At 34.3% G+C, this 26,749-nt stretch overlaps 2 protein-coding genes across 3 annotated transcripts in view; one reads left to right on the top strand and one right to left on the bottom strand.

Moving 5' to 3' along the window:
• Nucleotides 1-367, bottom strand: part of LOC112461542 (coatomer subunit alpha) — an 8,058-nt gene extending 7,691 nt beyond the window's left edge. For both annotated transcript variants that reach the window (XM_025026820.1, XM_025026821.1), the window contains exon 1: nucleotides 197-367. In XM_025026820.1, coding sequence (XP_024882588.1) covers nucleotides 197-276 — 80 coding nt within the window. In that variant the 5' untranslated portion in view covers nucleotides 277-367. The remainder of the gene's footprint in view (nucleotides 1-196) is intronic.
• Nucleotides 368-905: 538 nt separating this feature from the next.
• On the top strand, nucleotides 906-3,205 carry LOC112461568 (cysteine-rich with EGF-like domain protein 2). Its single transcript, XM_025026852.1, has 4 exons — nucleotides 906-1,298; nucleotides 1,465-2,122; nucleotides 2,203-2,298; nucleotides 2,365-3,205. The coding sequence occupies exons 1-4, from the start codon at nucleotides 1,134-1,136 to the stop codon at nucleotides 2,583-2,585; spliced, it is 1,140 nt and encodes a 379-aa protein (XP_024882620.1). The 5' UTR covers nucleotides 906-1,133; the 3' UTR covers nucleotides 2,586-3,205.
• Nucleotides 3,206-26,749: the final 23,544 nt, after the last annotated feature.

Raw genomic sequence — 26,749 nt, 5'->3', positions numbered from 1 at the left:
TTATTGAAAGCACTGTGCATTGATTAAGAGGTTATGTCTGTTAATACGCATTCACGCATCTAATAATTATCAAATCATTTTCTAACTTAGTAAATAATTTAGACGAAATATTTTGCTGTTACAAACGGATAAATACTTTATTAGTAAAAATATCAACATAGTCAAGAAATTAGTTTAAAGACATCTGTCACTTTACCTCGCAAGCACCCAGGGACGTTTCGGATGAAAGGACAAGCCCTTCACTCGAGCAGATTTCGTCTCAAACTTCGTCAACATTTTACTTTAGCCAATTGTTCGAAACGCGATTAATTAAACACCACCCTCTCGATATTCTTTAAACTTTTGACACGATGGAGACACGTCACTACATAACCCCGAACTATAAAATCAACGATATGAAACACAGATGCGGTTTGCACGTTATTTTTCTGCGCTTTTTCTTCTAGTGACATTTTAGTTAGAAAATTAACACCCTAAAGACAACGGAGCATTGGGTCTGTTCGCGTTGCTTGCACTTTTTGCACTCAGCATCTTCGCTTTCTCTCTCTCCAACGGCCGAATATATATTTATCTCATTTCAAGTGCAAAAATGTTTGGGGATTTCAAGCAACGCGAACAAGTCTATTATCGGTGCAATTGATTGGCTGGTTAAAGGTGGAAGCACATAAAATTGCAGGAGCCTTGAGCAGAATGCAGAAGCCATATGCGCATGCGCTATGGTATTTGTAGAGCTCTACAGATACCACAGCGCATGCGCATATGGCTTCTGCATTCTGCTCATGGCTCCTGCAATTTTATGTGCTTTCACCTTAACGCGTCAGTCGCCATGTTCGGAGCCACTAGCCAAGGAATTTGAAACACATCGACGAGTTGCACGCGATGCGCTGTGATTGGCCGGTATCGCGGAAGACACGTTTTGTCGTCCGCTCCGCCTAACCTCAGACGTCAATCTGTCAGACGTTTCGAATGAAACTATTCGGAGTAATTATGATCTAGTCCGAGATAAGACAAACGTTCGGGAGTCGTTAGCTTCTTATTCTCCAAGAATAAAACGGACACTTTTCTCTGTGCTTCCTCGCCATAATTTTTTTTTATAAATATATTATAGTCGTGTTGATAACCGGTACGGTATAATGCGAGTGCCGACCAGTGTTGTTTTTCTTAACATTTTTGTAATCGTATTGACTTGCATGAGTAGCATCCAATGTGAGAAAGAAAAACTGGGCGAGGAGGAACTCAAATCTCAAAAATTTCCGCCCTGCGCAGCGTGCAAAATACTTACCAGTAGTTTCAAAAAGGTAAACAACCCCCTTCCTTTTCTGATTTTAGATAGAAGTATTTAATTAGTTATATTAAAATAATTTTGCGTTAAAACTGTCAAAAGAGACGTAACACTATTCATGTTATTTAAATAAATAATTTTGTCATTTGAGAATATTTTCATGAATTATAATTATTTTATAGGGTTTAGACAAGACGAGTCGTGGGAAGTTTGAGGGCGGAGATAGCGCTTGGGAAGAGGACAAGTTAGGCTCGTACTCAAGAAGTGAAATACGACTGATTGAAATACAAGAGAACTTGTGTAAAGATGTTGAGCGTGGCGAGGTGCAGTGCCAATCTTTAGCCGAAGAATTGGAGAGTCAGATAGAGGAATGGTGGTTCAAGCATCAAGATACTTATCCAGATATATACGATTATATCTGTATCGAAAAGACAGAACGTTGTTGTCCGAAAGATCATTACGGTCCGAACTGTACGCAGTGTCCAGGATATCCAGATAGAATCTGCAGCAATAATGGCAAATGTAAAGGAGCTGGCACGAGAAAGGGAAATGGTGGCTGCTTCTGCGATAAGGGATATATTGGAGACATTTGTTCAGAGTGCGCTCCGAGATACTATGAATCTTATAAGGACGAAAAAACCTTGTTATGTTCCTCATGTCATGCGGCGTGCGACGGACCTTGTAAAGGCGCCGGGCCAAAGGATTGCGAGAAATGTGCTGCTGGATGGTACATGATCGAAGACAAAGGCTGCTTTGATATCGACGAATGTTTAAGAAGCAACGATATCTGTCCTGGCAATCAATTCTGCATTAATAAAGAAGGGAGCTATGCTTGTTTGGGTATATATACACCTTATCTATTTTTATTAAATTATTTTTAATTTGGATATATTAAAATAAAAAATTTGCAATCTTTTCAGCTTGCGACAAAGCCTGCAACGGTTGCACCGGCGATGGGCCAGATATGTGTGTCAAATGTGCCGATGATTATCATAAAAAGGATAATTTGTGTATAAGTAGGTACTTCAAATAATGATATAATGTAACTTATTTTAAATATTTATAATATATGTTATTTGTAGATTCAGATCTTCTTGGCCGCAAGAAACAAGAAAATCTGGCGAGATATCTGACGTATTTCGGACTTTGTGTGGCGACATGTATTATTTTGCAACGTAACGTTTATGCAGCAAGCGTTATCGGTTTGTTGGTTGCAGTATATATATCTGTTTCTGAGTATATGATCGCGTATAGCAATGTCCAGGATACAACGACAAACATGGATATTCTAGGACCAGCTTAAATAGGAACGCAATTTAAAAACCTCTGTAAAATCATTTTAATGTCTTGTATCAGGATACGGAGTCATTATCCATATGTAAAAAATATCGTATATTAGACTTAATATATAAGTTAAAAAGATATCAGAATTTTATTTATTAGTATTTTTTCTTGCTATATTTTTGAGAAACTCTGATATGTTTTCCTGATCTTATATGTATATATATGTCCGTTTCTTATATCTATATGTTTACTTTACATAACTATACAATTTTGTTTAGATATCAAAGTATTTAAAAAATTATATGGCCAGTTTTTTAATATATCATTTTTTATTTACCAAAATTATTAATGCCGGCTTTTTGTCCAATATATCTTTATTGTATATTGCATTATTGTAAATACTATATCTCAATGTAGAAAAGAAGTGATAAGAACAGAAGATATTACAGATTTAAAATAAGTACATTACAAATTCACAACACGTATGTACAATATATTACTTAAGCATTTTTATACTCATAAAAAATTTAAATGACTTCTATGTGAACATATATCTACCTACAGTTTCTGATAGCTATAATATAATAATATCGATTTCAACGAAGAAAACAATAGTATTGCCAATAATTAATATTAAATGCGAATTTCTATTTCATATTTTTTTCGACTGTATTTTATTCAATCATTATATCGAATAACATGAAATTTAATTATACTGCTTATGAATGTGGAAAAATGTAATGTATTTTTACAAAAAATTATGTTACATTCATTAAAAAAATATGTATTTTGCATTTAGTATATATTTGACTAATTTATGTCAATACATCATATATACCTATGTATTGATATATAATTAATATTCAATATAACAAATATATTACTCGAGTAAAATTGTATATCCCGGCCTCTTCCTTATTATGGACGTTAATCTTTTTTATAATATATAAGATAATATTATAAAAATATTGAAATAATATGCAATAATATTTGTTGTCGGTAAATTATAAAATTTATTTATATTAAAAATCACAGGTATCATATAAAGCGCAGATCTGAATCATTTAAATTAATAATATATATATATATATATATATATATATATATATATATATAAAAGCTACATTTAGTTTAATATTTATATTTGAAATATAGTTTTGATGTTTGAGAAGAGAATATGTAAGATATTACTATACGCCGGTGACATTTTTAGATATTTGATAGTAAAGTTTTATATTATTCAAGATCAGCATCTCTTGATATAAGAATACCATTCTCATCGAATATCATGGAATTACATAATCATAAATTCGCAACACAAAAAAGTTTTTCATCTTCGACTCTCTGTAATTTAATTATTACCAGAACGCATCTATCTTGCAGACAATATTTACAGCTGTTTGGCAATTAACAATGGAAAACCAAAATAGAATTTGTTACGATATAATATTTGTTCATCCAAACAATTTGTCTACATATTATGCACTGACAAACGAACATTTACATTATTATTCAAATGTATGGTATGGTATAACACTCGATGTTATTCGACCTTTTTTATGTAGAACGCTCTGATTACATATATATGCCTGATTAAAATTCAGTTATAAATAATAGCTGCTTGGCGAAGTTCCTTGATCTGTCGCTAGATGACAAAGAGTAAGAACACTTTCTCGTATTTAATTTTTGACACATATCCTTTATATAGGTTTTACATTAGTAGAAAATTTTATAAGCAATACTCAATATATTTGAACTACATTTTTTGCAAGTAGTTTAAGATTATTAAACGTTATGTACATCTAAAGTTAAATTGTTCACAATGTTCACTCAGGAATAAAACATTGAAATAATTTCGGTACGATGAAGTACGATCATATATTAATAAATGATTTACAATTAGAGTAGAACAAATGTTAAAATAATGCCCGTTCTAGACTGGAGGATGAGCCGACTCTCGGCTCATCCGCCTTCTATAGTGTACGTGACATAAACTATACATAAACTATAGATTTTTATCCGTCTACACCACTTACTCGGATGAGCCGAGAGTCGGCTCATCCTCCAGTCTAGAACGGGCATAAGCAATACTCAATAGTAACTATTACTATAATGTATAATCTTTTGAAGGTACTTTTACTTGAAAAAGTGTTATATATCATTCGAATAATAATTTACATTTCTAATACAATAACGTTTAATGAGAGGAGATGTTGTAATACCAACGCGTTTATTGTCGACATTATCGACAATGAAAATTAGTTTGTAAGTTGTCGCTAGATGGCTGAACCTAAAAGCAGTTTCTCGTAATTAAAATTCAACACGTTTTCTTTATAAGTGTCACTTCAACGAGGCCTGTTATAAGCAATACTCAATAAGCGATAAATTATTTATCGCAAATTTTTAGAATGGTGACCTATTTATAAGAACATTGGACAATTCGAAACTTAACTTCTTTCTCCTAATGGAGGATTCACACTGCGTCCGATGTTCGACGTACGACGATCCGACATCCAATAGGAAATTTTTGTCTCTAATAATAAATTCTGTTATTGGATGTCGGATCGTCGTACGTCGAACATCGGACGCAATGTGAATCCTCCATAATATCTCAATCGATCCGACAAGTGCTGAAGACAAGCTATTTTTCGTTGTTAACAATAAAGTGCAAATATGAGAAAAAATTATTTGTATAGAAAAACTGCGAGATTTCTGATTGTCTAATTTAATGGATTTGTCTGTATGTTACATTAGTATATTACATAATATTCAATATTATATTATTTAATATAAAAATCTTTAAAATGATGTAAGAAGATTATAAAAAAATTCCGTGTTATATTTCTGTTATTTTGATCATATTTGCTTAGGCCAAGTTTCACGTCGATTAACCTTCCGCTGTAACCGAAGTGTGAGTTTATGATTCGAAGGTTACAGTTGATCGACGTTGGTGAAACCGGCTTTTAGCCTGCAATTATTTATGCTTGCACAAAAACAATTAAAAAGTGCCATTTTCTGCCGATAGATGGATGAATACAATAGCACTTTCTCGTGTTTAAAAAACGTTTACTACTATTATATCTTCTGACGAGGAATTGTGTTCGTGCATACCATACATTCAAACTTTATATCCACATTTTTTGAATGTTTTTGTGGTTTGGATTACCTGATATGAACTAAAAAAATAATCAATTATTGTTTAATCAACTTATTATGTACATTTAATGACTATTTCTCTCAAGAATTAATTTATTTCTTCTATGTTTTTAATTTCATCAATAGATATATCTATTAGTTTTTCATTTAATGTCTCGATTCTTATTGATTTTATTTTAATCTTTCAACACACAAGTTTTGCTATATTTTATTAAACATATCCTTCTGTACGCACTTATATAAGTACACCTAAATCGTTGATTCCTTTTATTTACATAAACGATTATTAGGCCACATAAGTTCGTGAAATTTCACGACGATCCTTCCCAGAAAAGCCGGGCTAAGACGCGTTGAGACAATCCAGTTGTTTTTGCAAGTGCAATTGTTTTTCGCGTACGTTGATGCCTAAATTCCTTTTCACTCTACTATTTTCGTTGTCAGGAAAACTTAACCTTGCATCTCGGGTGACCCGAGTAGGACGATTCACCATGAAATCTCACGAACATCCGCGCTCTAAAGATTACTACATAAATGCATGAAAAAGCAGACACAATGTGCCGCTCCCCGTCTACGGCACGAACAGTTCCTCGCTTTAAAAAACTTGCATTTTCCATGTTATAAACGTAATTTGTCGAGCCGATGTCCGTGCGTGTCGTAGACGAGTGCCTGTAACGACCGGTCGATAAAAACACTCAGCTCGCGCGGGAGACGGAAACCTATCAAAAATATCATTTACCGACGCGTTCCGGATGAACGCGTGCCGCGGCACGCTCTCGCAATTAAACGTCGCCTAACTTCAACCGTTTCCTCGACGGTGCGTCACGTTCAGACGTGTCGACCAGCCTCATATCCGCTACGCGATCTCTCGGATCGGCTAAACATCCTTGGCTACCCGTCGCAGAATCTAAAATAAAAACGTCTCGCCACGTAGCGCAGGTAGACCGGTTGCATTATACTTCGCCGTAACTAATTTGCGACGACGACCCGCGGTCGTGGCCATAGCGCGTTACGCTCCCCCGCTCCTCCCCCGCGCGCCTAAAGTTTACACTTTATATTTGTAGACGCGATCCGCCGCGGGGACACCCATGCACTTCGCGTATGATTGTCACGTCGGAAGATCGACGGACACAACTCGCGCAGAGGAAGACAGAAATTCGAACCGAGAAAAAGTCTCGAGTAACAATCGTCGGAGCGTCACGAGCACACATGCCGGTAACGACTTTGATATTCTCCTTTTCCCCCGCTTTCCGTCTTTCTTTCCTTCGGTTCGGCATTCTTTCCCATTTTTCCCTGCTCAAGCGTAGGACTACCTAAACCATATCGTGTCTCTTTTCTTTTCGTTACGCTCGGGCTTGGTAAGACTGTTAGCTATTGTCATTTGGTCTGACCCGTTTCTGCCTATATAAATTCCGATTGTCGGAGGCGATTACCTGAAACGGTCAGATTTTTTTATCTCAAGATGCCAGACGTCTGTCGCTGGATGACCGAGATTGCGAATAGTTTCTTACAATTAAGTTTCCACATATTTCCCTGTATATACATTCTACGTGATTCGCACGTTTTTTTTTTTATAAGCGACATTTAACATGATAAGTTATTCATATTTATCACAATTTTTGGCAGTTATTGAAAATCGTTTGACCGTGATACATTACAAAGACAAGTTCGTTTTTGATATGACAGGTAGGTATGATCGACTCAGTGCGGACGTTCAGAAATTATTAATTATTTATATGAATGCAGTATTATTATACATTGCGTATGGAATAATGCGATAATTATTATATTGTATGTCGTGTACTCAACACAACTTAAGGAAGAGAATAGATAATATAATTTAAAATATAATGCGCTTGAATTTGCTCGCAAATTTGAAACGTCCTGCCAGAGACGTTTAAAAAATATATATTTTATCTCCAACCTACAGATTCATATGAAACTTGTGTCTAGCGTCTTACCTACACATACCTAAAGATATATCATATGGCTATCTGAATGGAAACTCGTCGATTCGATACTAGATGGCCAGATTTGAGAACAGTTTCTCGTAATTAAAGTTCATTCGCTTCTCTATATATGTCAGCATTAGACAAGAAATTTTATAAGCAATACTCAATATAACGTATAACAACGTTCAGATTTTTTGAATGTAGTTCTTTATTCGAAAAACGTAATGCTGATTCAAAAGATAAATCGATTTTATGTAATATTGGAAGCATAAAAGTTTATAAAGTTCATGTATCTTTCAAGACAATGAGACACTTGAAGGCAACTGTGTGTGATTATATGTAATTATACATCGTTTAATTAAACCTCCTTTTTTATAATTTATATTTTTAATTATAGTTTTCTAGATTAATATCTATGTATTTCACGCATGCATAGGTATCGAAAATTTAAGTGCCTAAACATACAAACTTAAACTGATTGTGAGAGAAAATTTAATTTGCAATTATCACAATGTTACAAACAAGTGCAAATAATAATTTTGATATCTTTTCTACTTTTTTATATTTTCTTTTATGCTCTTTGATATTAAAGATTTTAAACCTCCTATAAAAATACCTTCTAAAAAAATAAAAATAGATTTCTAACATGAATTATTTTTAAATATTTTGTTTACTGCATAGTTCTCTTTCTCTCTCTCTCTCTCTCTCTCTCTCTGTCGAAGACAATCGTAAATTCTACTTTTCCGCTAGAGGGAGAAATACCGTATCATTTTCTCGTATTTAAAATTGCATATTATTACTATATCTTTTGTGACAGATTAAATTGAGACATTCCATACAATTTTATATCCATAACATACTTTTTGAATGTCTTTGATATAAGAATTGCATAACACAAATCTAAAAATAAATATCTTTGATATGTTATGAACCTGTATATACTTAAGAATTGATTGTATTTGTTTTTATTTCGTCAAACGTAGTTGACATATCTGTTTTTTCATTTAATGTTTTTTCCTAATTTTTAAAAATTTTATTAAATTTTGGTACATTTATGTAGTATACTGATTATTTTTCTTTATTTTTATTTACTTAAATTTTCTTTTATTACGTATACGTATATAATTATTATATAAACACAAGATATATCTACACAAATTCTAAGATCTAGGGTACAATCCACTAGACACTAGACGCTTCAAACACTTTAGAGCATTATTTTGTCCTTGTTTAACATTTGATAAACAAGGATGAAATATTTCCAAGAGCGTTTGGAGTGCCAAGTGGATCACACCCCTAATGTGTAAGCAATAAAATTCTTGTTCTGAAATTTGTTTTTTATTTATAAACGTAATTTGCAAAACTGGACATCCATGCATTCTGTAAACAAATATTGAAAAAAATGTTGAAAAATTAAAAATTATATAAGTTAAAGAATTTATTTTAAATTTATTAATACTTCAGGGATCTAAAAATTATATTTGTATAAATACATAATGTGGCAGTAGACCAGAATTTTATTTTGTACTACTGGAAGTACAATATTGAATTAATTTATATCTATAATATATTTTTTGCAGTCTCTCTCTCTCTCTTTCTTTCTCTCTCTTTTTATCTTTTTCTCGCGTAGACAGAAATAGACAATTAAAAATTCTACTTTTTACCACTAGAGGGAGAAATACTATATCATTTTCTCGTATTTAAAATTGCACATTTTTACTATATCTTTTGTGACAGAGCAAATTAAGACATCCTAAACAATTTTATATCCATATAATACATTTTTTGAACGTTTTTCAAAACCAATTTTACTTAACGCATAATCTAAAATTAAGTAGATTGTCTTTAATGTGTCTAAAAGTGGACCTTTATTATTCACTTGAGAATTGATTGTCTTTGTTACGTCAAACGTAATCGACATATTTATTTTTTCAGTTAATGTTTTTTCTTTATTTCTTTATAATTGATTAAATTCTAGTAAATCTATGTAGCATACTTCTATTTTTATTTATTTAAATTATTTTTTTGGTTACTTATACAAAATTATATAAACACAAGATTTATACAATATATTGCTAGAATCTGATGTAAAAGCAATGTTTTAAAATTGTCGTTCTAAAATTTATTTTCTATTTCTAAGTAATTTTTAAAATCCGTTATTCATGCAATCTGTAAACAAATATTGAAAAGAGCATTAAAAAATTGAAATACAATATGCTGATTATTATATTGGAATTTATATATTTGTTCCTCTAATCAAGTACTCCAAATTACTTTATTTATATGTAATATAAAATCTGAGATTATCAGAATTAATATGATCAGATAGATTTATCTATTGATCTGATTGCAAGAAAATAAAATGACATTAAATAAGAAAGATATGCTTTACATTTTTGCAAATTTCTGAAGTTTACATTGTATTCTATTATATATTATTTTATTTTAATTTATAAAGTTGAGGGTTTATACACTTAACTGTAATTATAAATTAATTAACTTTTTTCTTTATTTACATATATCAAGACTGTTATTATCATCCAAACTAAAACTAAAATGTATGAATTACATCCGTAGAAAAATAATTTTAGTAAATATTTTATTGAAGATAAACAGTCTGTCTAATAAAACTTTCAGAATGGTATATGGATACTTGAAAAGATTTCTTTGATTCAACACTAGATGGCTAAATATAAAAACACTTTCTCGTAATTAAAATCTTAATATTTGGCTATATGTTGCATGTTTATGAGTATATAATAAAGCAATACAATATATCCATTTTACTTTTTGGAAGTAAAGTTTTTTTCGTAAAAGACGTAAACGTATCTCAAAAGTTAATCTGTCTTAAGTTTAATTACAATCTATTATTTAGAAGAAATTTTAAACATACTTTTTGTAATAGATAAAGTAATGAATAATAGTTACTTTAAAAGCCATCGTTAAAGAACAAAAATTAAAAAAATATTTGATAATTTCTCTATCATAATTTTTTATAAATTTATTTTAATGATGGCCAAATCAATATCTCTTATGACACAAGAATATGTTTTCAATGAGTATTTCATTAACTCAATTAGTATAATTGCAACACATTTTCTCTTATTCAATATTTAATATTTTTATCCTATATTTTTACAAGACATGCAGATCTAAAATATCAAATAATTTTATATCCATGACATTTTTAAAACGTCTTTTGAAAAAAATTTTATTTAACAAAGAAAAATGTATACTATTTTTGGAAGCAATGTACTTTTTCGAGGAACGTAAGCATATATTACAAATTTGTCTATTTATGTACAGTGCTTAAGAAAAGTAGTAAAATGATGGATGAGTTGATATCTTGATGTTCTCTTGTTTATAATAAAAATGACATCTGATGATTATTTATAGAAGGAAAAATCAATGAAAAATGATTATAGAAAGAATTATTTGATGATTTTTTTCAAATTATATCAGTTGATGAAGATATATAATTTGAGATGATATATAAATATGATTTGATGATTGCAAGAATCAAGTCATATGTCTTTAGCTGACAAGTTTATTTTAAGTTTATAAGTGATTTATTAGTACATGTTACGATACGATGCAAGAGGTTAAGGATATAAATTTTTTCTTACGTATTAAATGTAAATTTATTAAGTACGTTTAAAATATTATAGTTTTTCGAATGCGTGGAAGGTTTATACACATTATATAGAAAATCCAAGTTGAGAGAAAATTTTTGGAGTTAGAAATTTCTTTCATATTTCTTGTTTTTTCTTTTGCTTTTTTCTCTTTTGCCATGTTTCTTATGTTTCAAGAACTCTCAATTATATTATCTTCATTTTTCTTTTGAAATATACTTATAATACTTATTAATTACATCATTGATCTAATTATACCTGATTATCTTATAAATTTAATTTATATAATTTATAAAAATTAAGTTATAAATAAAAATATTAAATTTAATAATAAAAACTAATAAAACTAAATTATAAAGACTAACTGTAAAAAGTAAATTATAGAAGATAGCTATGTTTAAATATAGCTTTTTGATTCATATATATTTAAATATAGTTTCTTGATTCATTAATAGATGGCCAAACGTATAAAAAGCTTCTCGTAATTAAATTTCTGGATATTTTCTATATATATTTCACATCAGATGTCATGTTTTATAAGCAATACTCAATATATCTATATTTTTTGAATGTAGTTATTCTTTTAAAAAATGCTTAGTATATTTATAAAATTAATTCTTTTATACTATATTAACTGTAGTCAGTATGCTCAAAACAATTATTTTTTTACCGTAATGTAATTTCTGTTATATGTTAAAAACAAGGACAGAAATGATTGAATTTAGTTAATATTTACACTTAAATTCTATTCTAAACTAATTTATATAAATAATCTGACATATACCTCTATATTATCTTCATTTCTTTTTTACCTTCTTTCCTTAGTCTTTTATGTTTGTAATATACTTGTTAATTACATCATTAACCTAACTATTCATGATTATTTCACAAAAAATTTATATAACTTACAAGAACAGGTTGGATCTGTTTTCTATTACTGCACTGGCTGTACTAATTTAGATAAGAATTGTACATACACTAAAGCCCCTTGCACAATAGGCGATAGCGATAGCAATAGCGACAGCGACAAAGTTGCCGACAAAGATATAGTTTTGTCGGCAACCTTGTCGCTGTCGCTGTCGCTGTCGCTATCGCTATCGCCTATTGTGCAAGGTGCTTAAAGCGTGAGCCTCATACGTTTCTCATGCTTCAATGTATATGTACACTTTTCGAACAAGTGCAGCCAGCGCAACAATAGAAAATAGACCCATTGTGAAAGACAGCTATATTTAAATAGTTCCTTAACTCATCAATAGATGGCCAAAAAGACGAATAGTTTCTTGTATTCAAAGTTTCACATACTTCTCTATATATATTCATGTTAGTCAAACGTCTATATGCAATACTCAATATAAACATATATATTTTTGGCAGTACATGAAAGCCTTTTCAAACGTAATGTATTTAAAAAATTAATTCGTTTATAATAGGATAATAAACTTGATCGATACAAAGTAATTATTGAAATTTTTTAAATTATTTTATGTCTTTTTATACATAATATAATCTCTAGCAAAATTATTTTTTAAGTTAAATTAATCTACAATAATAAGTAAAATTTAATCAATACGAATCTCAATTAAATATGAAGATGCCATCTTCAGTCGAGCTATATCTTGGTAGCCTAATAATGTTTTTGTGTGAATTTTATATTTGTTCAATTCATTATTGTTTATTTTCTATTTATTATTGTTTATTCACATTGTCTGAAATAAGATGTTCTCTTCAATATTTACTGGTTATTACAATAAATATTATCATATGACTCAGTAGTAGAATTGATAAAGATGTTGCATTAGTCACAGATTTCAAGAGGTCGCGGTTTAAATCCTGATTTGATATTTTTCGTAATAAATTTTGTACAATGATTTAAAAAGCTTATTAGCAGCAAAAGTTAAATCGATTAATCGATTTAAATATATGGATTTACTGTTCTAACGGAGAGCTACGTTTTAAGATCAACAAATGATCGGCAATTTTGATAAGTTGGAAAAAATATACAAAATTTACACAAAAATATTATTGTTAAACTACCAAGATCCAGCCCGATGGCATCGTCTCTATTTAATTAAACTAATCTGTAGACTTTTGTACAACTTGTATACCATTCTAATACGTTAAAAGTTAAAATATAATTGCTAGGTGAGTACAGTTATCTGAGGAATCTATGACTATGTAGAAATTTTTTTAGTGTTATTAACATATTAAATAATAATTTTATGAAATAATGTAACTTTGAAACAATATATATTTGATAATAATAAATTAAATTAAAATAATATATACAAACGACATAACTTTTTTTATTACATTGATTCGAGAATTTTAAAAATTTTATTCGCGTTTTCAAACGAGTCCTTTAAGTCTTTCTGCCCTAGATTCTCTTTTACTACAGTGTAAAAGAATAGACGAAAGTAGAGAGGAAGAAAGACAGAAAAACTCCCTTTTGCGCGTACCCCCTTTTTTAACCCTCGGAGGCTGCTGGCACCTGGACCCGAAACCCCGTTCACCCTTCCAACTTTTTAGAGTTCCCCTTTCTCCAGTCTACAACCCCTGATTCGAGGCTTTTACCCCCCCGTACGATCGCTCGAAGGGTTGTTTTAAATAATAATAACCCAACTCCGATCACACACAGGACGACGAACTCGTCAAGCTTCAGTATGTTACCGGTGAGGCCATGTGTCCTCTTGCGTCGCGTGATTTTATATCTGAATCCGCGTAGTGTAATTTAGATGTCACAAACATTATTATAATAATTACTAACGCGTTTGAACATTTATAAATAATTATAAGTAATGTGATAGTGGATACTGAATATTATATATTAACATAATTTAAAAATGCAAGAATATCTTTTAAATACTAACTTTTCGAAAATATTTTACATCTATGCGATAATTAAAATTTTAAACAGTATATCTTCTCATTCTTCGCAATATATTCTTCATTAAATTAGATTTTAAAGTGTCGGTTAGAGAAACAAAGAAGTAAGGAAGAGCATCACTGACCTTTCAAACAATAGCTAGTGAGGAAGAGATAGTCGTGGTCGAGCGTGAAGTCGATGAAACCGCATTTCGTTTTGCGCGCGGATCGGATGCTCCAGTTTTTCTGCGGTTCCTAACGGTAGTTGACGGGCGTCGTCGCCGAAGTTGTCGCCGCCGTTGTCATGAAAAATGAAATGACGCGCAAGAAGAATCCGAGAGACTTCAATGGTGGCGTGTAATATCTATAGTAATTTGTTCCATCGGCGAGAGCCGGACGGGTTCGCTCGAGCGTTGCGCGACGGAGAGAATCGATCGTGCACGCCGCCGTGTAAATTCGAGATCTCGTCGAAGAGAAGAGAGGGCAAGAAGGATCTTGCCACGATCTTCCGCTGATCTTCGCCTCTTCGCCGATCTTACCGCGGTCAAATAATCGACTCTTTGCTTCGGTGATTTTGTTGCTGATTCATGGCTGGTAAGCGGCTTTGCGTGATGTAACCCAAATGTGGTCTGTAGATATATATATCTGAGCTGACTTATTTTTCAAGACTATAAGCATATTTAGAATAAAACTATTTTCGCGTTATAAAGTATATTATTATATAAAATTTAAATTAGCAGAATATATTTAAACACAATATCGAAAGCTAAATGTTGCAGAGAATATCAATTATATATCTAGTTGAAAATTTTAAAATTTTCAAAGATACATGAAATAAAAGAAATATTCAATACGATGAAAAAATTAACAAATGTATTTAACGGAAATGTCGATGGACAATCTTTTTCTTTCCATGCTGCGAGATGAAATCGATTATCGTCCTGCACGTCTAAACATTCGAAAAGCTCATCGGTTTTCCTTGCGGAAAAGAATTAAAAAAACAGATTCCCATGTGAGAAGCCGGTCGCAATTCACGAGTCACGCCAGCACACGTTTTGTAGTGGCAATTTTTGCTCGACTCATTACCCAGATCGGCAAAGAGTCGGCGGCGTTGCACATGTGTCGGCGGCGCGATACAAAAAAGCGGCGTGTTAGATTCGAGAGAAAAAAAGCGAGAAATAAAACAGCGGGTATCCCGTGCACGCGAGCGCGCGGTTGCGAGACAGAGGGTTGGCTGGATTTTTAGGGGTAACCCGCTATACCCCTAACCGTGTCATCCCCATTCAGACCTGGGCCCGGTCCCTCGAAATTGCGTGAACGTGAGTTTACGAAAAAGCGGAAATAATGCTGAAGTTGTACAGCGAATCCGTTAGCTTCTTCTCGCTCGGTATCCTTATGTCGTCTCTGGATGATTAGTTCATCTGCTAGATAATTAGACAGATGAGCATAAAGAATGTGTTACTTTTTTTGGTCGATCTTTTCAAAAGAAATACAAAGACAATATTTTAAATTAAATTAAATTCATCAAAAATTGATTTTAATATAATATTTTCGCTATGTTCGAGCTAAAATGAACTTTACTGTTAATTTCACATATCCATAAACAAAATAAAATGTTTTATGCATTGTATACGAATGTGACAAAATTGTCAGATTTTTTACGGGGATTTTTAATTGAGCCAATCGCTCACGTAGAAATAGAGGGTGTCGGTAGTGTATAGAAATCCCCATTGGCTATTAGGTCAATCCCCACGCGTCGGTATCAGCTTGCAGGCATTGTGTTTCATTTTCCACGAGTATATTGGCTTCCTTTACTTCCTTCTGCGTCGAGCTGGGCCACGTTAAAGCGTAGATTTTCAGCGGATCTCCGTCACTCTTTCCTGCGCTACCTTGATGTTGTGCAGAAGGAGAAAAAAATGTGGATCAAATCCGTCTAGTTCTACAATAGAGTATAATGCTCGCGTCCCACAAAAAACCGCGCATTGTGACACGAAATTATCACATTCGGCAAATTATGGCGGACTTGCAACTCGTGTTCTGAATAAAACACAAAAAATTCTATCATATAATTTAAAGTCCACTTTAATAAAATATTATTCTTCACAAAATAAACGTTTTCTCTCTTTTGTAAAACCGATGATAATTAGTAATTTATAATTATTGCTACGATCATTTTCTCTAAGCGTTTTTGATTTTCAGTCTTTTAGTTTTTAATATTTGAACAAAGAGACATTAATCAGTTTGCATGCTTTTTTCTTCCGTCTGATCACGTTTCTTCCTCTAGTCTATTCTTCCATGAAGCCATATAAAACGTATTAAACCGTGCTCCGCTGTCGATCTAAACTTATTACGGACAATTATTCCGTTCTAGAATGTGGTCCCGGCACTTTTCTCGATGCAGACGGCTGACTAATCTACTTGACGGTTATCTCGTCGCACTTTCTTCACTTTGTAATACACAAATTGCGCAGGATATGGATCAATAGGTTCGTTGCTTCGCCACGTACAAGTCGACGGGACTTGCAATTCGAAGAAGCGATGAAAGACCCTGACTTCTGCAATGCGAGTGTGAACAGTATATGGGATTTTTATTACTAAATGGAATTTTCCACTTTAATCCGTTTCGTGACGCATATATAAAAAGTAATATGCTTTTTTTTTAAATTGGAATTATGTCAGTTAAGCGCACAATGAAGGAAAAATACTGGGATTTTATCAACCTCTGTGTAAAAAACAAGTATTAAAAAGAAGTATTACGAGGATAAAACCATTTTAATGTAAAAAAGCAATCGCGGTCTTTTAAAATATTTATATTGAAAATCTCTTTCACAAAACGCAATTTTAAAATATTTTAATATGTATTCATTTGAGATATCGAAAAAATAAGGATAAAAATTATAATACTGTTTCTTTTCTTTTAATATCTTAATTATTTCGGTAATAATTGTTTTACGTATTTGCATATGTGATAAAACATGACAGAATGCGTATTTAATAACTAGATTTTATTAGACATGTGCAATAACTATCTTTTTTGGCCTGCACGAAACTGTTGTTCGTACGAAGCTGCGTATTTAAGACAAAAATTATTTATGAAAAGTCGTAAAATCTCGGTCGTCTTTTTCTCAATAACTTTCCTTATAATTGTACAGCTTAGTGTAATATTTGTTATTTATGCGTCGTAAGATCGAATAGAGCTGCGGTACAAAAGCGGGAGAGAAAAAAATTAGGTTGATCGTAAAATTGTGGTTGTCGAAAATGCAACCAGATAAAGGAAGAAGATAGGGAGAAGAAGGAGATGGAAATAAGGAGAAAAAAGTCATTGATCCGTGCGGGCGCCTATATAATAGCACTTTTAAGCTAGTCGAGCGTGTAGAAAATAATTACGAGTAACTGCGAGCGAACGGCGCTTCGCTTTCTTTTTATTTCGGCCCGTAAAACTTCTTCTCGCGGTCGTGAAACGGTTTCTCGAAAATCGACCGCGGCTGTTGCGATCGGATGCCTTCCGGTAAAGCCTTTCGCGTAAGATCATCTTGGTCGCATGCCGAGAAACAAAGGTATTCAAAATGGAAAAATAATTTTCCATGCAGCAAGCAAAGTAAGCGATAAACTCTAATTTAAAAGTGGCAAATTATGTTACAAATATTATTAGTTTCTAGCTTTAATGTGAAATACCTCTGAATCTTCTTAATATAATTTTGATCTATAACTAAAGAGTAACGATAAATTTCAAATATTCATATAAAATTAATCGCAATATTAATTTAACTATCTGTATTAACTTTATTAATGAAGTATTGTGTGAACACGATCGCACATTACGGACATTTCCACACGCCATTTTGCCAGACTAACAGTCATCGGGCAGTCTGACAATGAGCCGAAAGTAGTCAGGGGTAACGTGTGGACAACATACTGATCCATCTCGGCGAGGGATTCGACGGGGGTGCCGCGCGAGGGATCGTCCTTTACCCTCCCGATAGGCGAGCCCATTGGTCAGATCAGACTCTGTCCCTGGACGGGACTATCGATTATTTGTTACTGATTTCCAGGGACTACCTGCAGCAGGACAGTTCCTGACTGTCCCGCGGCGGGAGGTGTGGTCTTGCCCTTTGCCGCGGCACCTACGGAGGGCCCTTTAAAACCTGCTATGCAAATCGACCTACCGTCGCGGATCTCAGCTGATCGTAAACGACGGTCATTCTTTATCCTTCTGTCGTGTGGGACGCGCGCGTTGTTTTGTTAAATCTCTGTACATCGTCTTATCGCGATAGCAATTAGCATATCGAGAAAACGTTAATGCGCGGAAATTATCGCCGTTCTCCCGGCGTGGGAATCGAATTACGGGCGTACATAACTTTGCGTGATTATGCATCCCGTGGTTAATTATAATAATTTATTAATTTCGCATCTATTAATTTATAATAAGAATTATGTACTAAGATGTCTCTTTATCGACAGCTTTTTTTAACCAGTTTGAGGATCTTTTCTCTGCAAAAATATCCAGAAGGAATAGATTTGATTATACCTTCTAGTTTTAAATTAAGTGTTTGGACATTTTTGGAGTCGAGGAAAGAATAATCTTTATTTTTTATCTTCTGTCTTTTTTTAATAAAAAGAAAAATTTGGGATAGGAAAGACGCTATTGATATTAAAAATATTATATTCTAACATATAAAAATAGTATTCGTGAATTCGAATAAAAGTGACTATTCCGACTATTCCTCTATCTGGAACATAGAATTTAAAAACTTGTCTCTATTCTCTTTTCATCTTTCTCTTTTTTCCATCTTTTCTTTTATCCGTACAAACAGAATCAACTGAAGCGGAATGGTGCGTGTGGAGCTGACGGGCGTTGCAATTAAAAATTGCGCGGTTCGGGAAAAAGCGGACAATCGTATTGTCTATCTGGGAGGACGATAGATCCCTTTGTTCCGCGTTTCTTTAGTGGATATCTTTTTATTCCTTCCCGCTATATATTTGAGAGAATCAAACGTCCCTCTGATATCGCAGTAGAGTCAAGGGATTATGCGAATATAAAGTCGTACATACAAATGTGTGGAAACGTAGGTAATAGAAAATAGAAAAAAGGTGCGCATCGAAATGCGTAAAAAAAGAAACATCATTTTTAATCCAACTGTATTTCTATATTCATTCTTAGGTTAATATATTATTAACATTAATTTTATTACATAATTAATATGCTTTTGTTTTACTTTAGAGTGTTTAGTTCTGTCATTTAATATCTCTATTTTTGTCTATAAAAATTTATCAATAATGCAGGCATTATTTTTTACGATAACATCTATAGATTTCGATTCTGATATTTATTCGCAGAACTTTGAAATTAAATGATATTTAAAATATAATTATTGTACTTTGAGTGGAAATAGTTTCCAAAACTAACTTGTCAATATAGTAGCTTCAGATTTTCATAAATCAAATTATTTAATTCTAGAAATAGCCAACTATTTCTATCTCTCGCTTTTAAATTGCTTATAAATTGTACATAAATACTGCAGACTTTAAGGATTGAAATAGATACGTGGAAATGTTAATTAATAACAATTATGATAAATTACGTCCTTTATAAAATAATTGCTTCCTTTCTCATTTCTATAATCCCACTCTTTTTTAAAATAGACATATTATTTAAACATCGAAAGACAGATCGTTAAATAATGGGAACATTCTTAAATCTAAATTTGATAATACAATGAAAATAAACCCAATCTATAATGACAAATATTTCATATTAAAAGCATGTACATTGATAACATACACAGATGTAGCAATTATAATAAACAATTCAACGTGATATACATTGATAATAATTTTCTTGTAACTTTCCGTTTTCATGTCTGACTTATAGAATAATCTTCTGATAAACAGCGAAGATGTAAAAATACAATCTATACGGACATTAAGGATTTATGCGCGATAACTTTGCGGATAAAAACTGACGAGTCTAGACAGTGGGAAATGAAGATGCAAGTTGTATGTAGCGTACACCGCCGAGTTTAGCGTTAAAAATCAATCGCGGTCCACCGGCCGCGGCGCGGTAATGGAAACGCGTAATTCGGCGCGCGAATGACATTAATTTCCAGACGACCTGACACACCGGCACGTCGCGCTCGAAATAATCGCGCAAATAGACACGAACCGACCTGGGCATCTATATTCCGTGAAGAGGAAGACACGGCGCGCGGCGGCCGGCGGTGCTACGCCACACTGGTCATTGCTCCGCGGCGCGACGCGGCGTCGCCATTTTGTGACCGCGCTCGCGCGCGAACGCCGCGAACCCCAAGCGGACGAACGTGGGCGAGTGTGTGTCTGCCTTGAGGGTCGCGTTGCGTGCGGGGGCGAGGAGCGGCCACGTGACCCGCGGGACCGCGCTTCCGGATTGGCTCGACTCCGTGCTCCGGGTGACGTAATAAAGCGACGACGCGCCGACTGCCTAGGCTAGCGATCGACGACAGCCGAACGAAAACGTATCCACCCACCGTATCGTGCGTGCGTGTGTGTGTATGTGTGCGTATGTTGATCGCGCGAGTGTGCGTGCGCCCGCGCGCGGGAAAGAGAGCAGTCGATGAACGAGTGCGCGCCGTGAATTTCCCGAATTCGGCGGATCCGCTCGCGACATCCGCGCGATTTATTCAGTATCGCGGATCGAACGACGGGCCTTCTCAACCTGCCGAATGATCGACGTTTCGAAAGCAGGTATGATATGATTCGCTCTTCGTTTCCCTGCGGGTTACACGGCTTTCGCTTTACTCGGCGCGACGACGAGCTTTCGCGGAGATTGTCAGAGAGGTTATTTCGCCAAGTATTCTTACTCTCGCACCGTAGTGAAGTTGCTTACTAATAAGGTAGTAGTTCTGTAAAGACAGAAATTGTTTCACAGCTAATTGCAATAATATAATTACAGCGATAATTATATGCAATATAACATGTTTCATTAATTTCTAAAAAAAAGATATTTGTATAATATATCAATGTGCATAATGAAACATATAATTATCAATAGTACACATTTTCCATTTTTAATGTTTCCTTTTTCACGATTTATTGCGTGATAAATTGATAAATGTGTTTTTTCTGTTATTATATAACTGCATTTACCGGGACAATTATCTGCGATAATAATACACGCGCAGGCTTTAATTAAAAATCACGAATTAGTCATTTTCTCGTTATATTATTGGCGATTATAAATTACAGCCTATTTTGCGCGATTAATGATTTCTCAATACATTCCCGAGAAAAGTATGAAACAATGTTGAACACAGAAATAATCACGGGTCATTATACGTTATAAGTTATCGCTTTCTTAAATATAAAATATTCGCGCGTCGATTTAACACCGTCTATATCATTATCGACCATCTACTTTCTATATTAACACATTATTTTATATATGCTCATATTTTACAAGATTCTACGTGGCTTTCAATAAAAAGTAGCAATTTAAGTAAGGAATGAGAGAGACGCTGTACATAATATTAAATTTTAATTTAATATTATGACTTTCACATTCGCAATATCTCGAAATCAGAAGTAGCCACAAAAACATCGCGCGTTTAAGAAATGTCCATTATTATTAGTCATTTATCTTTTACTCTATTCAAATATGAATCATGTGTTATTGCAAAACGACGAAACCGAACGATCGCTCACATGATGTTTACAACTGCGATAGTGGAAATTCCGTTTTATTTCGGTGGAACATTTATTATTCAGCAATGGATGTTTATTACTTTGCTCGCTAATAAATTCAATCTTAATTACAGCCATGAAATTTCATAAAAAATACTCCGTTTCAGTGCCAGTTCCTAAGTTCGACGCACCACGTTACGCGTTTTTTATAGCTATACAAAGAAATGTTTATTGCCGATTAATCGGAGTACTCCGTGTATCCTCCGCGACTTCCGGACTATCCGCCGCAATCTATCGGCTTTCGATCTCGCCGCAGGTGTGCACGACACGTGTTCTACAAGACGCGTCCGATTCTCGATTTACAGGTTAACGAGCACGAAAAATCGATGATCGAGAGAGAGAACGTTGCAAGGATTTGCAAAAAAAAGCACAAGGGTATAAGCCTCCTCCTGTAGTGGGGGTAACGAACCGGCACAGGAGAGAGATCGAGCACGAGTCCTCCTCCAGCATTCCGTCACGGGCGCTCGTGACCGGCGGATGTGTTTGCGTCGCCGTTAGGCGTTACTTCGCCGAGGAGAGAAACGCGCAACGGCGGTTTTTCTCGCGAGGACGCGTCCAGCGGCCAGTGATGTGGAAAATTCGAGGGATGTCGTTTGGGACGATCGACGAGGTATGCGCCGAACGGGCTCCATCTGACTGTAAATCGCTGATTTGTACTCCGACATCGACGGGATTTCCAGGTAAGATTACATTATTATTATTATTATTATTATTATTATTATTATTATTATGACTAATCAGAGCATGTCGGTTACATTAATTATTCTCGATGAAAATGTGAATGTTGCAAAAAATTCTTGCGATATTCTCCCTCTCGTGACAGCCGAGTGATAAAAAATTATATTTGTATTGCTAAGACTTGTTTAAACGCAGTAATGGCGAGAGGGGCTAAAATGGAAGATAGAATATTGTATTTGGAATTAATATATTAAATATAAATCCCTATTTTTTTTTAAACCGAGATGTCTTGATTAAATTATTTCAATAATGGATGATACGCGCGGATCAAATATTGGTAATAATTAATCGAACGGCTAAGTTCGTGATGCTCAGTTATTGATTAATAATTCACTTCGCGCAGACCATTCCATTTCGAAACTCGAATTTATCGAAGCCTGGAAATCTCAACGACACCGTTAACGAGTGTGTTTCGCTCGTTGCCATTGTTTTCCGCTTCCGCGAATTATAAATATTTCCAATGTCGAGTATAATACATTGTGCACATGGTGCACAAATAACGCGTACCGATGCATATTTATGCAGTTTTAGTGATGCAACGGTTTACGGGTAAAGCAGAGAAACAGACTCGTCAATAATTAATCGCCGATCACTAAGTATTCATTTGATCGGTGAGGAGTATTAGTAATTAAATTTCCGTCGAGAAATAAAACCCAACTTATCGAGAAAATGTGATAAATACTTTTCATTATTTGATATCTTTGGAGCTGTGCGCCGAGTATTATTTATATTCTGAGAACTTTACATTTTTTACTTGTCTGCTCTTTCGTAAATGATGTCAACCGTTTCGCGCCGACGAAGCGGACTTGTTGGTTCAACTTTTTCGCATCACGATGCGATTTCGGGCTCGCGTTTCGTTTTGCGAAACTGTAACGGTGGGACATATAAGCGATTCAAAATTAGGCAAGTTTGTCATGAAAATTTACAACGGAATCGAGCATGATCCGTAATGCAACTGTAATTTAAGCGCGCTTTTAATTGACATTAATGTTCTTTCTCTCTGTACTTCGGGCTTCGATGTGAGAGATTTTCATGAATCGCTCAAGGCGATCAAACAATCCCATCTTTTTAAATCGGCGCGGGCGGCGGATGACGTTGCTCGTCGGCGAGTTGAATGACCCCGTCACGGCCCATGTATTATCATGTTATTATAATCGAGCCGCGCTTTCGGGCCACTAATTGAGAACGCGATTAATTAGGGACGGGCTGGGCGCCGATTCGGGCGGTGCCTTCACCGTGTACTTAGCGGGGAAGAAGAGGAGGGATAGGAAGAAGCGCGTGTAAGTCCCATCTGATAGAACCGCGTGCGCGAGCACATTGCTCCCTATCTAGCGAGATGTAATTAGTTTTTGTAATAGAAGAATCGCGAGTATTGATCTAAGCGGCTGATAGCGGTCGCAATTCTCATCTTGTGTGCAATTCGCAAGTACGAGTGATAATTTTTAGGTTCCAAAAAAGATAAACTCTCGAAGAGTCTCTAGCAACATAATCAAAATGTTATTAAATATAATACATTCTGTTTTTTACGAAATTTGTAGTATTAAAAAATGGATGTATATATTTATAAAAAAAAAATTATTTTGACGAATTAAGAACCTTAAACTTCATCAGTTACGTTACATTGATCCACTTCTGGTAATCCACTATAAATGTTCGCCCGTTCGTTCGTTTAACGCGCGTCTCTTCGATGTGTTTGCGTAGTATAAAAAGTTAGCCGAAGATAAATTTGCACGACGCAAACTTGTGGCACGTACTCCATCTCCATGTTGAATTTCGCGTAACACGATATATGTCTATCCGCGGCCCAATTTCTGGAGCGCGAATCGACCGTCAAAGTCGAAGGGCGAGATATATATTTACCGGACGTGCAAGGAGAGCTCGCAAAAAAATCCAAGGCAAGGTTACCTGAGCCGGCATAATTTCAAAGCGGTTTTTTTTACCCTCGTTACGTGATTTTCATCTCGACTTCCTTCGTTACGCTTCACCGTTCATTGTCTCCCGCGATATAAATTCGCGATGCGGATTTCTTCATCGAAGGATCGAGCGACAGAGAAGCAAATACGCTTTGTTATACAACTCGTCAATCGGCTCGATATTCTATTGACGCGCTGAAAATATTTGTACGTTAACGAATACGGCAAACGTTGAACCGGCGAGATAAAAGTTTGGGATATCGGAGCGAATGTGCTTGCGAATAAACGTATCAGTGAGTACAAATCTCTGGAATCAAATTGACAGTTTTTTTACGTGCAGTGATTGAAATTTTTCAGTACAAAATAATACAGAATACTTTAGATATATATAACGTTTTTATTTCCATCATAAAATAATTTTAATACTGATGGGTTAAATTACTTTTTATGTTAAAGAATATAATTTACGTATACAAATAATAAGAGAATAAATGAATAAAATGTTAAACTTATTTGAGAGATTAGAAATGCGATTTTAGTTTACATTCAAAATGTATTTTTCTCGTCTATTTTTTGCATGCTTTTAGAGTGAAAAAGAACGTTAAGTTTCCCAGGACATTCTCTTCGGCTTAGGGCGGAAGGGTAAAAAGCGCGTAACTTTCTTATTGATCACCACCTCGAGAGAGCGAGAAAGAGCAAGAGAGAAGCTCTCGGTTAGCCGATACTCGACTTCTTTGCGGAACAACCGAGATTATGACGGTCGATAGAATGCATTCCAGATTTCCGCGATCTTCACGCGTCATGTTAATTCTCCCCGTTTTGCTCGATCAACGATTTATCGTCCCAGCCGAGGAAGTTTCGATCCTATCGGTTGCCCACAATTTTCCCCCTTTTTAAACTCGCTCGTCATATACGATTTCAGATTTAATCCACCGAGGAAAAAACGGCTTTATCGCGGCACCTGGATCTCGCGTCTCGGTTCTTCCGGTGCAGTGTTCATCGGGAGCAAATTGCATCCGTCGCGCGAGCGACTCTCGAGTGTTGCATGTTGCATGCTAATTGACGCAAAAAATTATGCCGTCTACTTAACGCGGCGAGTTAACACGGACGCTATTTGATTGACGGTCGAAATAAATTGTTGGGATCGTCGGCGTCATCGTTCGTCGCTCGTGGCAAAGATGGTTCCTTCTCGGGGAAAAAAGGGCGCATTACTATTGCTTATCCTTGTCCTGACCTATGGTTACCATGACAACCGTGGGACGCGCGGCCAAATCCCACCCTTTGCGTTAGGGGTGGACTCCGCTCTCTCTCCGAGCTGCTCCAGAAAATTTCCTTTCCGTTTGACCGAGAGAAAAATACGGTCAACCGCGTTTCCTACCTCTATCGATCTCATCGGAAATTTCCTGTTTACCGGAGCTTTTTGGTGAAAAATAAAATTTATTAAAGTTTAAACGAGGATATTTTGAGACCAGTATGAACCAACAAGAACACATATGTTCGATATATACGATATAGTATTTGGTATTCGCAATGTATATGTATAGTTAAGCGCAATTACTCACAGGAACATTTAGTTGAAGAGGAAACCTAAAGGTAGAAACTAGTACCGATATTTGCTGTCGGAATACTGTAAATAACTAACTATATGCTATAACTATTATATTCCGCGGATATCTTATCATTTCATACTGACCTGAATATTCTTCGTTTCAATTTTCCTAAAACACGAGCTATTCTTTGTTTTTAAATATTATTATTATTTTAACTTTATTAAATTACATGACATTAACAATTATATGTAGAGAATAATTGTTATTGTTAAATTATAATTTATGATAGAGTATATTGCCTTTTATTTTAAGTTAATTTAATTTTCATGAGTATGATTCTGCGAAATTAAATGGAAGAGTTTTGAAGCTTAAATTCTAGTTATATGTATATCAACGATGTAATCAACGGATTAATTACGTGCCGTAAACAGTTAAATGCGATATTCAGCGTTAAATCGGAAATTACACTAATAATATCCAACGTGCATCTGATGTTCAGAATTTATGGTTAATTAGCGCTCGTGCTCAAGTTTTAATTCGTCATACGCTACTTACGTCATTAATTACAATCGTTTGATTACTTTCCTCCTTTTCGCTAAATAAGACGTGCGTGCTTTATACAAGTTAACGATTATGATGTAACTTCCACGCTCGTGATTCTATCAGT

Source organism: Temnothorax curvispinosus, unplaced genomic scaffold (assembly GCF_003070985.1).
Source record: "Temnothorax curvispinosus isolate PA1 unplaced genomic scaffold, ASM307098v1 QBEX01011515.1, whole genome shotgun sequence".
In the NCBI taxonomy this organism is placed as follows: domain Eukaryota; kingdom Metazoa; phylum Arthropoda; class Insecta; order Hymenoptera; family Formicidae; genus Temnothorax; species Temnothorax curvispinosus.
This window is presented reverse-complemented; position numbering and strand designations above follow the sequence as displayed.

Bases quoted from the DNA above. Each gene is read 5' to 3' on its own strand.
- LOC112461568 (XM_025026852.1), top strand. From the start codon at position 1,134: ATGCGAGTGCCGACCAGTGTTGTTTTTCTTAACATTTTTGTAATCGTA. The intron at 1,299-1,464 runs GTAAACAACCCC...ATTATTTTATAG, and splicing joins TTACCAGTAGTTTCAAAAAG to GGTTTAGACAAGACGAGTCG. The intron at 2,123-2,202 runs GTATATATACAC...CAATCTTTTCAG, and splicing joins AGGGAGCTATGCTTGTTTGG to CTTGCGACAAAGCCTGCAAC.